We start from the raw sequence: 16,047 nt of genomic DNA, 5'->3' as shown, positions 1-16,047 counted from the left end.
TGTGTGTGTGTGTGTGTGTGTGTGTGTGTGTGTGTGTGTGTGTGTGTGTGTGTGGGATATGGTATGGTTGTTTATTAGCACATTAGCTGCTACAGCTATAGCACATCTCTGTTTGAAAGTAGCGTGTAGTGCAATAGTGGCACAAACTTGTCATGGCAACTCATTGCAGAGCCAAGTTTGTTCTACTCTGAGAATTAATACCATTGCATTATCTCTTTGTCAAAAATAATTTCATTATTTCTTTCTCAAATGATGAATAATCATGTATTGCTCCTTTTCCAATTAATAAGAAACTCACTGTCTCTATTTCTGGATGACAAGTATCTATCAGCTCAGTTATGTCACTGTTAGTTGTCCTAACCACAAGTTAGTTTTATTGACAACACTTCTGACATTGCTGTATACACAGTTCAAAGTGTTCTTGCACTGTTAACTACCCTGATAAAACCCTAAAGTCATTCAGATTTGCTGCTCTAACGCTACATTCCTGTTTATTTAAGATGTCATGCTGAGAATCAGACCAAAATCAAGACTCTGGCTTTTGTGACCTTATATAAGAAAACATCTATGTGTGCAAGTGTTACTTTTAATTCATATCATCAGATAAGTGCATATGTTACCCTTTCCCCCTTTTAAGCTGGTAGTTACCCTGAACTCTTCAGGCCTATTCAATAACGTTAGCAAAGACCTTGCCTCAACTCTGTGCAAGCATATTCCATCTGTTGTTGTTGTTGTTGTGGTGTTTTCTGGTGCAAGGGCAATTAAGGCCATATTGCACCTCCAAAATCAATTGAATTTATATATAAGAACTGCTTGTACAGCAGTTAGAAATGGTCATACATTTGAATTTGTTTTAAATAGAAAAAAATTGAGACAGATTTGCTTCTTTACCTATGATGCTTTTGAGAGACAGCGGTTGTTGCAGATCTGAAACTAAACGCCATTAGTCGGGCATTGTTAAACAAGCTATATTCAAGAAGTATATGTTTTACTGTAAGTGGCTGCGAGCAGTGCGCACACTGAGGAGGATCACTCCCTGTAAGCAGATATAGATGTGTGAGGTGAGTGTGACCTATTCGGATTCTGGCTAAGATTACTACTTCTTTTCTATTTTTACGAAGGCTAGAAGTCCATAATTGTGGTTCGAGTTTTATTTGAAATAGCTTGTTATTTGTTTGCATTTTCCACAGAAGTGTCCATTGTTCCATGCATGTTCTTCGTATATTGTGTCTATAATCACAATATGGGACTAGATCATTTGTTGAGGCTATGTTGGAAGGATGCTTTGCAGCATCATCTGCACATTCATTTCCCGGAATAACACTGTCATATTCCACCTCTACAAAACAGGTTCCTTCTACTGATAAACATTTCTACCAAAAGTTGTGAAGAGTCACTCAAATCTTGAGCTAATATTTGGACAAGTGGATTTCTAGGCCATACACATGACCCAGAGAAAATTGAAATATTATGTACATAAATGTTTTTAACTATCAATTTTTTCCTAGGGGCATACAACTGAGATTATTATCAAAAATAAAAGAAAATTCAAAATTTTGTAAAAAAAAATCCATGATTACTTATTTTTGTTTGTATTAATATCCTCTACAATTGTATATATTGTTTAATCTGGTTTCATCACCTTCTGGATCTGAATTCCAGAGAAATAGAGTGGGCCAGTAAATCAGAGTGTCTTATAATAGGGAATTTTAACTTCACTGATATTGACAGGAATTTGTGGGTTGGGGACACACACACACACACGCGCGCGCGCACACACACACACGCTTTTGTGGATTTAGGATTTATTGGATGATTGTTTTCTACAGCAGCATGTTTGAGAGGCAACTAGAGGGAGTAATACTCTTGATCTGATTATCAGTAGTGATTCTTCATGCATTAAGAATCTGCAGATATAGGAACCACTAGGTGACAGTGGTCACAGTGTACTGAAGTGGGATTTACTCAAAGAGATAAGTACCATCAGGGGTAAAGGGAAGGGTTTTTGCTTTTGTAAAGGTGACTACGGTGGTCTGAGACAGTATTTAAATTCTATACAGTGGGACCAACTGATGACGTTACCAGCAGAAAATTCAAAATGGGAACCATTCAAAGAAATAATCTTGGAAGCTACTAGGCTTTTCATACCAACTAAGAAATATTGTTCAAGATTTAGGCCTAAATGGATGTCAGATGAAATAATTAGACATGTTGTAAAGAAGTAAAATGCATGGGATACATATAAGTTAACAGGTGACACAGAAGACTATGATAGATATAAGCTGGTCTGTAACCAAGTCACAAAGGAGGTTAGGCAGGCAAAGTCAGATTACGAGAAATCTTTGGCAAAGGATGCAAAGAAAAACAGCAAAGAGTTCTTTACTTATGTAAACTCTAAAAGGAAGGGGATGAATCAGATTGGTCCATTTGATATCGATGGTTCAATTGTTGATGATCCTGCTCAGGGAGCTAATGAACTAAATGAACATTTTGCATCTACATTCAACATGAGGAGTTATTCAGGGAGGGGAATGCCAGAGGTTAATTAAACTGTCAGTTAGCTAGATGAATTTGTAATAACTGAGAGGAAAGTGGAGGAGAAATTGTTGAAGATAAATATACGGCACCTGGGGTGGATGGAATCTATTCAGTTATATTAAAGGAGGCAGCAAAGGAAGTATGCAAACCCTTAGCCATAATTATGAGAGCTTCCTTGGACTCAGGGGAGGTACCCATGGACCAGATATGTGCAAATGTGACCCCCAATCCACAAATGAGGATCAAAGGGAGGCAGGTAATTACAGATCTGTTGGTTTAACTTCTATTGCAAGGAAATTAGTGGAGGCACTGGTTAAAGAAGCATTGCAGGATCATCTAGACAAGACTTCAGTTGCTCGGACACAGCATGGGTTTGTTAAGGGGAAGTCTTGTCTGACCAATTTGATTGGATACTATGATGTAGTCACAAAGGAACTGGATGCAAAGAATAATTTTGATATCATATAATTGGATCTTAGAAAGGCTTTTGATACCTTTCTAAGTTTCAACATTAAGATTGAGGCTAAATCTTAATGTGCAACATTAAGATTTAGCTTTTTAAAAGGGCCATACCCTCCTATGCTAATTTTTGAAACTATCGTAAATATAAAAATGGCTACTATTACTTGTAAACAGTTTAATAAATGGAAACAGGTCTCTGTAGAGTTAAGAAAATCTGTACATATGCAGGTGTATATTGTGTGTATACTCCTTTGATCACTTTACATGAAAAAGCATATGCATGCATACTCAACAAAAGGGTTAAACCTTAAGGCTTTCAAGTGTACAGTTTTTCCTATTGTGCCTGAGTCGAATTGTAGCTACAAATACATTAACAATGGCAATCAGAAGCAAGAGCCATCAGAAAATTGAGTGGAATATTCTAAAACATACAATGCATAGCTCTGCCTTCACTCCATCTTATTACCATAATTAAAAACCATCATTCAGGGCAACAAAAAGAGCAGTCAAAGCAGTGAGCAGTTTGCAATTGATTATAGACAGAGTACAATTTCTTTAGTGATTTATTTAACAAAGGCACAAACAATTTTAATAAATGATGGGATGAATGTCTCAACTGTTTTGGTAAATATGTAGAAAAATGGTTTTGTAACCTTGCTTTGCAATCAATCTTTGTAGATTTAAGAGCCTAGCCTACCTTCCACTTCTTTACACGTGGAAACTGAATGGAGAATAGTTCAATTTGTTTAAAGATGGAAAAATGAAATAAATAAATCCCTGCCAGATTCCTCTGAGGTACTGTAAAACTCTAAAGCAGTCCCCGCTCCTACATACACACTGTAAAATTTTGTCAATCATATTATAAACATAAGTTCCAAACAGGTAGTGCTTATAATCTGAGTGGCAGCCATTTTGTTTTAAATTGGCAGATAACTTTGTCAGAATGCCTCAAGTGAAGACACTAGTTTAAAAATGGCAGAAGTCAAAATAAAACCACCTATTTGAGTGCGCTAAAACCTCTCACACTTATGTTGTTTGAATTGTATTGGAAACGCATCAGTTATTAAGGATGCCCATACATAGTGATTTCATAAACCTACCATGTAAAGTAGGCTAAAAATGCTTTATCTTTAAAATATTTTATCCTTGAAAAGAGATCCTGATTTCCTTTGTTCTAGCCAGTTGTTTAATTCATAAGAAATTAGCAAAGTTTTCCCCCCCAACACACACCATCTGTACATGTCTTCTGAAATTTTACATTTCTTTGCCACTTTACTGAGACATTGACAATTAGCATAATTAAAGAAATTGAAATAAAATGACCACACAAATGGCATATTTCTATTTTGTAACATAGACTACTACAATATAGACATTAAGAAGTACTATATAACTGAATTAAATTTTAAATGAGGAATTTACTATTAAAATTGGCCCTTGCCCACCCCAAAAGAGATAAACACATAGCAGAAAAAAAAAAAAAAAAAAGAGTACTGCACACCCACTTTTCTCTTTTCAAGCTTGTTCAACTTTTTTTGCAACTTCAAACCCTGTAGATACTGGTTTTTGAATTCCTCTGCAGCAGCCTGGAGACGTACTTTCAGATCTTCAACTTGTCGGCACAAATTGGTTTCAACCAATTTCCATTTTTCTACCTAGCAAAAAAAGAAAAAATATATATAGCTATGCATATAGCTGCATTGGTGTTATTTGTTTCAATATTTTATATTTACATTTTATTTAAATGTAAATATAAAAACAAATAATATGTTATTTGTTTTTATATTTACATTTCAATATTTAAATTAAGTATATTAACACAGTTTATTAAGCATAAATTTATTATTCAAGTATACAAAAAAAATAAGTAAAATATGAGTAAAATAAGTAAAAAATAATTTCATAATAAAGTTTTTGTAGAATATTCCAAATTTTTATCAAGTTCTAATCAGACACCCTATGCCAGGGGTCGGCAATGTTTTTTGAGTAAAGAGCCATTTTTGATCTAATTAAAAAAAAAAGAGAGAGAGAATCAGAAGAGCTGCACCTCAGCTCAAGCTGGGGGGGGGGGAGGCGAGTTTTTTATTATTATTATTATTATTATTATTAGCCACATGATACAAGGAAGCCTGAGGCTTATGCTGCACCAGCCAAAAAAAAAAAAAAAAATTCCTGAGTTACCCCCTGTGTGTGCGTGCGTGCGTGCGTGCGAGAGAGAGAGAGAGAGAGAAGTAGAAAGGCATCACGAAGAAAGAGAAGAATGATAATAGAATGGAAAGGTGTTTATTAAAAATATATATATATATATATATATTTATTTTTTGAAATATTATTTATTAATACTGAAAAAACGTAACACATACAATTAGGTACAAATTAATGACTTTTGCTGATGAACTTCTTGAGCAAGTCTCTCGACATCATTTGAGTATGTTGCAATCATTAAACATGCTCACATTGTTCAGACGACAGTTTCTTTATTTATTTTTAATATAGCCCATATTCAAAAATACTGCCCGCAGAAATACGTAAAACCAAAAACTGAGAAAAGTTGAAACGCAAATATTTTTAAATTTATATATGGGTCCGGTAAGCTACTCCATGCATCGAACACAATTTGGTCTGCATTTTAAACTCATCTATTTCCGTCCATTTGTGTAGAATTGCAAGGGCAGCCTTTTGCCTTTCCAAATCCTCAATTTCAGTTTTAAGGCATTTTACTCTTGCACTCTACATGTCCTTCATTTTTAGGTCCTCTAACTCCGTTTCAAACTTTGCTTCATGTGAGCTGTAAAGTTAAAGAGCAGCAGGTTGCCGACCCCTGTCCTATGCCGACTTTTTTTATTCTTCTTTGTGTGTCGTTGCTGAATGAAGTTTCCAAAGCAGCCATGAATCGACATGTTTTGCTGGATTGAAGCAGGTCAGCAATGGGCCTACAATTTTAAGAAACAGTAGTGAAGAAACTGTTTTTGTCAACAACGAAGCACTGGTTGGGTTGGCAATCAGATTCATTTGTGAAAATCCTCATTCATATTCACTCGATGAAATTGGTATTGTACTCAGAGCATTCATCAAATGCTTCAATTCTTCCGAAAGCTTCTTTTCAATTAGGTATCCCCGAAATCCATGAATTGTATTTCTTTCATTTACCTGTAACCTAATTGACAATTTTCTAACTTAATTTTCACCAAATGCCAACAATTCATGTTTAGAAGGATTAATACCTTTGTTGTCCTCATTTTCCTTCTCACAGTCATTGGTATTGTCACTAGTTCTTAAATTTGAATTTTTTTTCTTTTCTTTTTTTTTGAAACTGTCATTCGGATATTCAGCTACTGTGACCACATAAACAGAGATAGGGAGGGAACATTTATGGAAAAATGTGGATAATGCACTTCCGCGACACAACAGACAATTATTTGTCAGGGTAAAAGTAAATCACTTTTCTAATTCTCGGAGGGGGCGCTTACAGTTAATTCACAGAGGTGTCCAAACCTATGGCCCACCCAGAAAGTGAACTAAAACAGCATTTTAAATTTTGTTAATTATCAAAAAAATTTTTGAATATTTTCAATTTTAATTTTACATGCAACAAGATATGGAAAACGTAACACACTAAAGAAATCTAACTTTGAATTTTTTTGAATATGGCCACTGTACCGGAAAAGATTGGACACCACTGCAGTAGAAGGTGGGCCAGAGCCCATTGGGAATACACCTTGATCTGCTCACTCTTGACTAGCAAGACTCTCTGTATGTGGGACAGGTGGTCGGATAGGTTTTATCAGGTACCACTAAGTTGTAGAATTCTTTAGCTCTCTTAATTTGTGCAGCAGCACTAATTGCCTAAAGGCCAGAAATGCGAACAGTGCATACCGAGTTAATTCTCTCCTAATCCGTTCACTATATGAAAATTTTCTTCGCTCAACGGAAACTATTTTAAATGTAACTTCCAAGGGGAATTCAAAATAATTCGCTATAAAAGGACTTAGTTAAACAGAGGTCTGACTGAGTAATTTAGAATTATAAAAATGGTTATACAGTTTTATACAGTAAATATCATAACAACAGACAGTAAAAAATACAAATTTAGTTAAATAATTTTAAGCTTATTTGAATAGTAGGGAAACATGTGAAAAATAATTTACGGAATATTACAAATTTCAAAGTGCACTGCATCCAAATGTCACACATCACTAGTAAAGGTGCCGGTACGCCGTACCGTTGTGTACCGTCCCAAAAAAAGCACCGGTATACCTATCCCAAAATGTCTGCTTATTAAAGAAGACATTTTGGGATAGGTATACTGATTTATTGTAAACAAATAAACATTTTGATTCCAACATTTCACGAGTGATAGGCAGGCTGTGTGAAGGGTTTTTTTTTTTTTTTGTGTTATTTTTTTATTTATTTATTTTTTAATGAGGTTGTGTGGTTGGTGAGTTGTATGCTTGGGCTTGCCCTTGGCAGGACACCAATAAAAATGTTTTTAAATATCAATATATTCTTATTTTTACTTGATTTTCCCAGCATTAAAGCGAAATTATTTTCAAATAAAATCACAAAAATATCGATAAAAACATTAAAAAAATTACTATTTATCATCAATGTTCTGCCAAGGGCAAGTCCAAGTATACAACTGACAAACCACTTCTCCATATCTCCCTATCCTCAGTCTTCTGCTTCATCACCCCATACCCACCATTCCTTCTCAATTCATCTATCAGTTTTCCTCAATCTTCCTCTGGCCTCTTCACAACATTTCCCTTCATTATATCCTTCATCAATCCTTCACCTTGCAATACATGTTATTATAGTATCAAAAAAAAAAAAAAAAAAAAAAAGTTTTGATGCAGTAACGTCCTCTAATCCAGCAGTTCCCAACCAGTGATTCACGAACCCCTGGGGGTTCGCACTAAAAATTGTGTAATGGCATGTGCTTAGATTTACAGTCTGTGCGGGTGGGTAGCACAGTGGTATTGTCACTGTCCTCCCAACACCGATTGGAAAAGGCCAGGGTTCGAATCCCGTCGATGATGCGAGGAACTTTAATGGGCTTTTTTCACTCTGTGGCTGAGATAGTCGGTTTTCTGCAGAAACTGGGATTTTTTTCGTCCAGTAAAACAGGCAAATCGACCAAAGAACACACGCAATTTACAGACAAAATACATATATGGGTATATATTAGAAATAATGGATGGCAATAATATAATAATTTGATTTGATTTGCTTAGATTTACATAGGTATATTATTGTAAAATATAACTAATAATAAACAATGCAAATTAAATAAAATAAAAAGTAAAGAAATGCCAAAGAAAGAAACCACATCTCCCACATAATTAGTTTACTATCTTACAGGATATCATGTTAAATAAATGTTTTCCATACTAAATTTTTTTTTCCCTTTTCAATGACCATTGTTATGTATAGGTACTTTTTTTTTAGAACCAAGATTATTTCACCCACGGTGCATGGGTGAAAGATGAAAGAAGAGACTTGAACTTCTGTACATTGTAATTTTCAGGAAATACGTAAGGAGGTTGTTCCAGAAAACAGAAGTTGAATGACTAAATGAGGAAGAGAAGAAAAGTTGGTTCTGTGCGTTTCAACATGGACAGTAAAAGGATGTTGACTGATTTTGGCACGTGTTCGGACTGCTTTGAAAGAGAGAGCAGGAATTATAGAAGAAAATTCAGAAGAACAGTGCGGGTGCAAGTATCTACAGAAAAGGCATGCAGCAGAAACAAAGTCCGTGAGACAGAGTGGAGAGACTCTGTTAGAGGTAAAAGTGCAGCCATTATCAACCCACTGCAGGATGGAAGCCTCCTCAACAATTCATGCTGAGGGAAATGGACCATAATCTACCACGCTGGTCCAGTGTGGTGGCACCACCTCAGGTGTGGGAACAGTATTCTATGGTAGGCCGGATTTGCGATTTCTACAGAGTCAACAAGTTTGGAAGAAAAGTAATGCCGAGAGCGAAAGAGAAAACCTATTTCATTCTTCTCTTTCTTGGTGACTCTCACTCTCTCTCTCTCTCAGGGTAACATGGGAATTTTTTTTTTTTTGGCTGGTGCAGCATAAGCCTCAGGCTTCCTTACACCATGTAGCTATTAATAATAATAATAATCCCCAAGTTCTTGTCTAGAAATCGGAGCATCACCGAAGATGAGCAGAGGAATTCTTTTTGCGAGATAAGACAGGACTGAGTTATAGAAGGAATGAAATTAAGTTATCTTTGCCCCACTGGAGAATTACCAGGTGATCAGCATTTAAGGATTTGGCAGTGGATACTTGAAAAGTTGAAGCTGTTTGAGCAGGACAAAGTTTCTCAAACTGGAAGATGGAATGCAATGTGCTATCATCAGCAAAACTATGGATAGGATTTCCAGTCAATGGAAGAAGGTCATTAACCTTCTTTCATTGACCTTTACTGTAACTGAAAAAAGGTAACGAAAATGATCTCATAGAATAGTCAAAATTTCAAATGTGAATTTAAACATAATTCAAATGTGAATTATGTGAATTGAAACACAATTCACAGTTCATTCACTATGCCATCATAGAGATTTCATGTGACCACACAGTGAATAAACAAAATTGTAAACCAGGATTTCATGTGACACTTGTTTGAAATTCAATCATTTATTTTGTGCGATTACCCATTATACTTCTGGTTATTTTATGAATATAATTTTAGTGGCCACCAAAAGAAAAAGTTAACCATTAAAATAAATGAAGATGAAGAAAAGGGCTATGCATTTTCTAATACGATGCATTTAATGATATGATTTTTATGACAAATGCAACTTAAAATCATAGTAATTCATACATGGCAAATGGGTATGCACATGCAGTTCATTAGTAAGAATAAAACATTTGCCAGAACAGATAAAAATATGTCCCCCCCCCCACAATATATGAACTGGAAGAGATCACTGTTCCATTTTAAGTGCTTATCTAATCTGACGTGTACATTATTTGTTTATAATGTAATTTTGTAATTTATGTCTTTTGACTCAAAACAACAATTTTTCAAATATTTAACACTAGTAACTACTATTTTCCCAAAGTCTAACTATATCAGTGTTAAAAATCTAACTTTTTGGTAGGAAGCATTTGTTTTTGTAGCAATGGCCACCAAATGGCCTTTTAAAATATAGAGGGCTTTTCCACATGTTAAAAAATTACTTGTACTGCAATTATTAACAATACCAACAGCTCTTTATAAAAGTAGAAAAGAAAATTAAACCTTGCAGCAAAATGGTTATTTATTTATTATTGTTTTTTTTTTACATTCAACCCTTTACGACAATCAAAGAGACAAGGTTCATATTCTGTCATCCACTGACCAGATGGACAGTGGATACCATTCTTCAAATAGGCCTCTGGGGTTGGGTATATTCATACTATGATTTTTTTAGTGTTTCTCACCAACCATTGAAGTAAAAAACGAAAGATGAAAAACCAAATTCCTAAAATTTTAATATTTACAATACATCAAATCTCCCCAGATGAAGCTGTCATCACTGATCGGGCGCATAGATTTTGGGACTGCAAGTGGCTCAAGAGCTTACGAATTAGTTCTATTGAGAATAATATAAATAGAGATATTTATAGAGACACACACACTCATCCCCTCTTTGAGGCGGTAATCCTTGGAGGGGATGAACGTTTTTGCCTGAAACACTCCCGAGCCACTTCTGGTTCCGACGGGAACAGTATACGTTTACGTGAGACGCACCACGAACCTGCTGGTATTTAATGATGCACCGCAGAATAGAAGTACACTGTTGAGAAAGAAGGCAGAAGCCTTTGAAAGCTTCAGTTAGTATTTTAGCGCTTTTAACCTAGTATATTTTATTGTATTTTAAATTTGGTATTTGTATTATCACCTTGTATATTTACTGTATATCACAGTTGTCTTATTTTAAAATTGCTATCATCAGTAATATGGTATTTTGTTTTGTTTGTAAATAAATTTATTGTAAATATTAAAATTTTAAGAATTTGGTTTTTCATCTTTCGTTTTTTACTTCAACGGTTGGTGAGAAACACTAAAAAATCAGAGTGGATACCATTTATCAAATAAACTACCTTTTTGCAGTAGACCAAAAAGGACTACCAGCCACTTTTATAGTATGTTCACCAGTTGAAAAGCCTAGACTACATAATTATGGCATAGTGGATGATATTATTATGGTAGCATTCTCCAATACGCCAATGATAATGCAAGCCCTTTAACACATATTCATGGTTGCTACAATATGCTGCATGGTATTTTAAAGATGGTGCTCTGATATGTTGCAACTTTTAAACAGAATAGTAATCTTCGGATTTGACATATACAGTGGATTCCGGTTATTTGGGCCACCGGTTAATCGGGGCAGCCGTTTATTTGGGGAAAATCTTAAAAAACAGAAACCAATCGAGAAAATAGCCAGGGTTTACTTCGCTTAATTGGGACAAAATGCCGTTTAATCGGGGCAGGAGACCGCAGCACTGAAGATTACCCTACGATTGTCTCCGACCGTACCATGTAGTTCGGTCAGATTTCTGGAGGTCACAACCATAAAACAATTAGCAGTCACCTGTTTATTCGGCTTTTGCGTTAGTGAAATCTGTCATAAACTGATAGTAAACTCGATCTTATCGAATTTGCGATAATACCGACAGCTGGAATTCTGTGGGTTATTATGGTAAAATGTGTTTACACTTCCATGAAATCTTCAATCATATAAAAAATATAATTTTCATAATCTTCTCTTCATTCCTATTTTTAAAGCTTCGTAATTTGTTACTCCATTCTCACTTGCGCATATCACGTTATTTGCAATTTGTGTGTGCTGTGTTCTTTGTTATTGATTGCTTATCTTTATACTGTTTTAAATTTTAACCCCCACCCAAAAATGACAGTGAACAGAAATGTCAACTAGTTTAGTTAGTATGTACATATTACAGTACGTATTAATTCTTCCGATTATCACGTATATTCTTCCGAATTTCATGTATCATTTAATTTTTTAATTGGTAAGGTAATAAAGGGTAAATTTGTACTTAATATATCTTTACTTTTATAGCCTGTGGATAATATTCCTCCTATTTCCTATTTTTGCTAATTAGAATCGCTGTTTAATTGAATTCAAATTCAATTCACAAACGTGATCACAATGACCGGCGCTTACTGCACATCATATAGTGAACAGTACTTTACAATGGTGACTCCATCGTAACGTGATTTGAATGTACAGTGAACCAATTGTAAAGGGGGGGAAGGCATCGTATTTTTAACTATTTATGTGAAACTTCGGATAACTGGGGCAGCCGCTTAATCGGGCCAAAATGTCCACTAGTCCCGATGTGTCCCAAATAACCAGAATTGACTGTATTTAAATTCACAAAAGAATTTTTTTTTTCTCCCAAAGAAAATTTGGATGTATTGTGAGCTACAGGGAAGGAGGGAGAGTGAGTGAGGGAGGCTATAATGGGGAAAAAAAAAAAAAAAAAAAAAAAAAAGGAGCATAAAATTTATGACTTCGCTTCAAATAACTGTATATTGTATTTAAATACATTTCTTTTGTTTTCTCAAATTTAAAAATTTAATTTTTCTTACCTCTTTTGAATCTAGCAAGATTTTACCACTGGATTTTAACAGTTCCTCAAGAGAACCAGTTTCAGCCGCTTTTTCTTGTCGCTAAAGTGTATATATATATATATATATATATATATATTAGTGAAAATACACATTATCAAACAATTCACACACACAATTAATTAGATGTTTAACACTTGAAGCAGCAACTATACTTCTAACTCATATCATTATTTATTAATAAGATAATCTTTTATATATATATACATATAAATTTCCTGAAACTACGGTATTTAAATAAACAAACTAGTATGTCAATGGAGTACACATAAACTAAACTACACATAAATACAATGCTGCCTTCAGCCCAAAAATGTAATTCCACAAATAAATTCAAAATTGTCACCACACAATTTATTTGGGTACTGTATAGGTTTGGAAATTAAAAAAAAATAATAATAAAATTTTTACTTTAACTATCCCAATAAACTATAATTTTACTGCACGGAAACATGTCATATTCAATTATATACAATAAAAAAGAACAAACAAAATTAAAATAATGTGAAAATATGTTTCAAGGTTAATATAGTTTTGTGCTGTTATTCAGCCTGTACTTCAAACAGTCTGCTACTGCCACTGTTTGAAGTACAGGCTGAATAAATAAACTTGTACTCCAAATTTCATGCAAAGCAGTATTCTATCATTCACACTTCCTACATCATGTTATTTGCACGTGGAAGATTACCCCTTTTACTCCTATATTATAATCAGTTATATATTTATAGTGTGTGTGTGTGTGTGTGTGGATAAATGTAAAATTGAACTTGATCTTTTGCCACCTTAAAGCCAGGTGCAGGCTATAACAGGAGTTGAAGAATAATTGCTATAACAAGCATATATTCTCCTGCCTAAAAATTTGGAATCAGTGTATGACAAGTTTTCATTAATTTTTTTTTTAAATTAGCTATGAAAATGTAAGGTTTAATATAAAAAACAACACACTACAAAGTATTTAAGATTTTTTATTAAGTGCTGAAAACTTCACAACATAATACTAAAATGATTAATATTAACAACTATACTGATTTTTCATCAAATATCCTCCATAAGATTTTATCTCTGCCTTACACAGACATGGCATTCTGGCAATTCATTTTATAATAGTGTCTTAACTAACATTATTCCAAGCAATCTGCAGAGTTTTCCATAAATTTTGTTAAGACTTCACGGACCTGACAGTCTAGATGATCCCATAAAAGCTCTATTGCATTTAAGTTAAGTGATTGGGGTGGCCACACCATAATTTGCAATATCCCCTCCTGTTTAGTTGCTAGAAAGTCCCTGCATAGCTTGGAGCTGTGCTTCGGGTCACTGTCTTATAATATAAAATTTCTTCCACAAAGTGAAGTCTAGCACATAAATTTTTTTTCAGTTGATCGTCTCACAAACTCTATGCTTAGATCAAAAAATTTCAATTCATCCATCCACAGTATGTTTTTCCACTCTTCAAATGTCTAATGTTGATGGCTCTTAGCCCAAGCCAACCATTTCTTTCAATTTTCCAGTTTTGATAAGGGGTTTTCAGACCTCTACATAACCATGACACCCTGCTTGTTCAAGAATGAAGCTTTATAGTGGATGTAGACATGGGAGTTTCTCTGTTCCTATTGAACTCAACTCAGATTTCAGGTACGGAAAGTCATTGGCTGCATTTAGAAATCAATGTTATGGTCTTATCTTGTGTTTTTCGATTTTTTTATATATAATATAAAAAAATATTTTAATAAAAATTGGTAAACACGTCAGTCCTATTTTAATAAAAATAGAACCAACTTGTTTCTATTTTTTTATTTTCTTTAACCAATTTTGAAAATTAAGAAAAATGAAATGCAATTCCAAACTTTTAGGCAGAAGTGTATGCTGTTGTTAAAGAGTTTCTAAGGCAAGGGCTACTTAGGCCACAGTGAATCTATCAACATAGTAGAAAAGAAAAATGCTAAGAGATTTGAGTCATCACTTACTATATAAGAGAGTGAAAAAGCTTTGCTAACAGTGGCGTGTGGCAGTGCGTATACTGTGAAGGATTATATGCTGCAGAAACAAAAAGCTGAGTAAGAAGAATACAAGCTATTTTAGGTTCTGGCTAGGATTACTTCCTCTGGCTGTTTGTATGGAAGCTGGAGGTCCCATAATTGTTGTTAATTTGAAAGAGCTTATTGTGTGTTTGAGTTTGCCATGGAAATGTCCATTGTTCCTTACATATTCTTCATATGGTGGATATTAGTCAAGAAATGGTTCCAAATAATGTGATAAATCTGTGATGGATGTGGGTTTGTAAGGGATGGGATGTTTGGCAGCGTGATTTGCATATTCATTTTCTGGTACTCCTGTGTGGCACTGGATCCAGCAAAATATAACTATTTGCTGGTGTTCGCAGATATGCATCAGCTTAGTTCTTATATGCCTCAGTAAGGGATGGGTAGGAGGAGGTATTCTGCAAGGCTAACAGTGCAATCTGCAAGTCAATATACAGGGTGTTTCAAAAGTGATGGTCAATAATTTAAAAGTGAACTGTACAGACTACAATATGCTAAAAAAAGCCTAGTAAACATGGGTCCTTAAGTGAATCGTTTTTGAGATATTGCACATTTCTAGTTGGGATCCACCACTGACAAGGCGAACTGTACAGAGTTGGGATCCACCACTGACAAGGCGAACTGTACAGAGTTGGGATCCACCACTGACATTTTTGTTTAGGTTAGGTTATGCTCATTCTCTCCCTTTCCCCTCTCTCAATAGTACTTGTACTTGTCAAAGGATAGTCAACATGTAAAGAAGTTACAGCAATGAAGAATATGCTGACATGCACTTCATGTATGGTAAAGCCAATGGCAGTGCACTCGAGGCTGCACATTTGTACCAAGAAGCATTTCCCTGCCGAAGGCAGACTAACAGGCGCACATTCATCAGGGTACATCAACACCTTAGAGAACATGGATGCTTCGCACATGGAGTATGAGCAGGTAGGCCCAGAAGCATAACATCTGACATTGAGAAAAGGGTGTTAGAAAGAATAGGGAAAAAAAACAGGAATTTCGACAAAGAGGGTTGCTCTGCAAGAGCGTGTACTGAGTTGAGTCATAGCAATGTGTGGCGAATTTTACATCGCCAATTACTGTACCCCTACCATATCCAGCATGTACAAGGTCTCAGCAATACAGACTACCCTCCCAGAGTGAACTTCTGCCAGTGGATGCAACAACAGTGTGTCCTGAACCCCCAATTTTTAAACAACATTTTGTTCACTGACGAAGCTGGGCTTACTTGTGATGGTATTTTTAATTTTCATAACCGTCACGTTTGGTCCGATGAAAATCCTAATGCAATTCACGAGTCATGACATCAGCAACATTTCTCACTGAATGTCTGGGCAGGACTACTAGGAGACC

General features: G+C 35.0%; 1 protein-coding gene across 3 annotated transcripts in view; it reads right to left on the bottom strand.

The window, feature by feature from the left end:
• The window catches only part of LOC150089829 (uncharacterized), a 281,785-nt gene that overhangs the window by 86,267 nt on the left and 179,471 nt on the right, over positions 1-16,047 (bottom strand). For all 3 annotated transcript variants that reach the window (XM_090389668.1, XM_090389667.1, XM_090389669.1), the window contains 2 exons: positions 12,617-12,697; positions 4,506-4,655 (listed from right to left, as the gene is read on the bottom strand). In XM_090389668.1, the coding sequence (XP_090245794.1) occupies positions 4,506-4,655; positions 12,617-12,697 (231 nt within the window). The remainder of the gene's footprint in view (positions 1-4,505; positions 4,656-12,616; positions 12,698-16,047) is intronic.

The sequence above is a fragment of the Mastigoproctus giganteus genome, chromosome 2 (assembly GCF_048544385.1).
Source record: "Mastigoproctus giganteus isolate SK-2022 chromosome 2, ASM4854438v1, whole genome shotgun sequence".
In the NCBI taxonomy this organism is placed as follows: Eukaryota; Metazoa; Arthropoda; class Arachnida; order Uropygi; family Thelyphonidae; genus Mastigoproctus; species Mastigoproctus giganteus.
The sequence above is the reverse complement of the archived record's forward strand: the minus strand, read 5'-3'. Positions and strand labels throughout refer to the sequence as shown.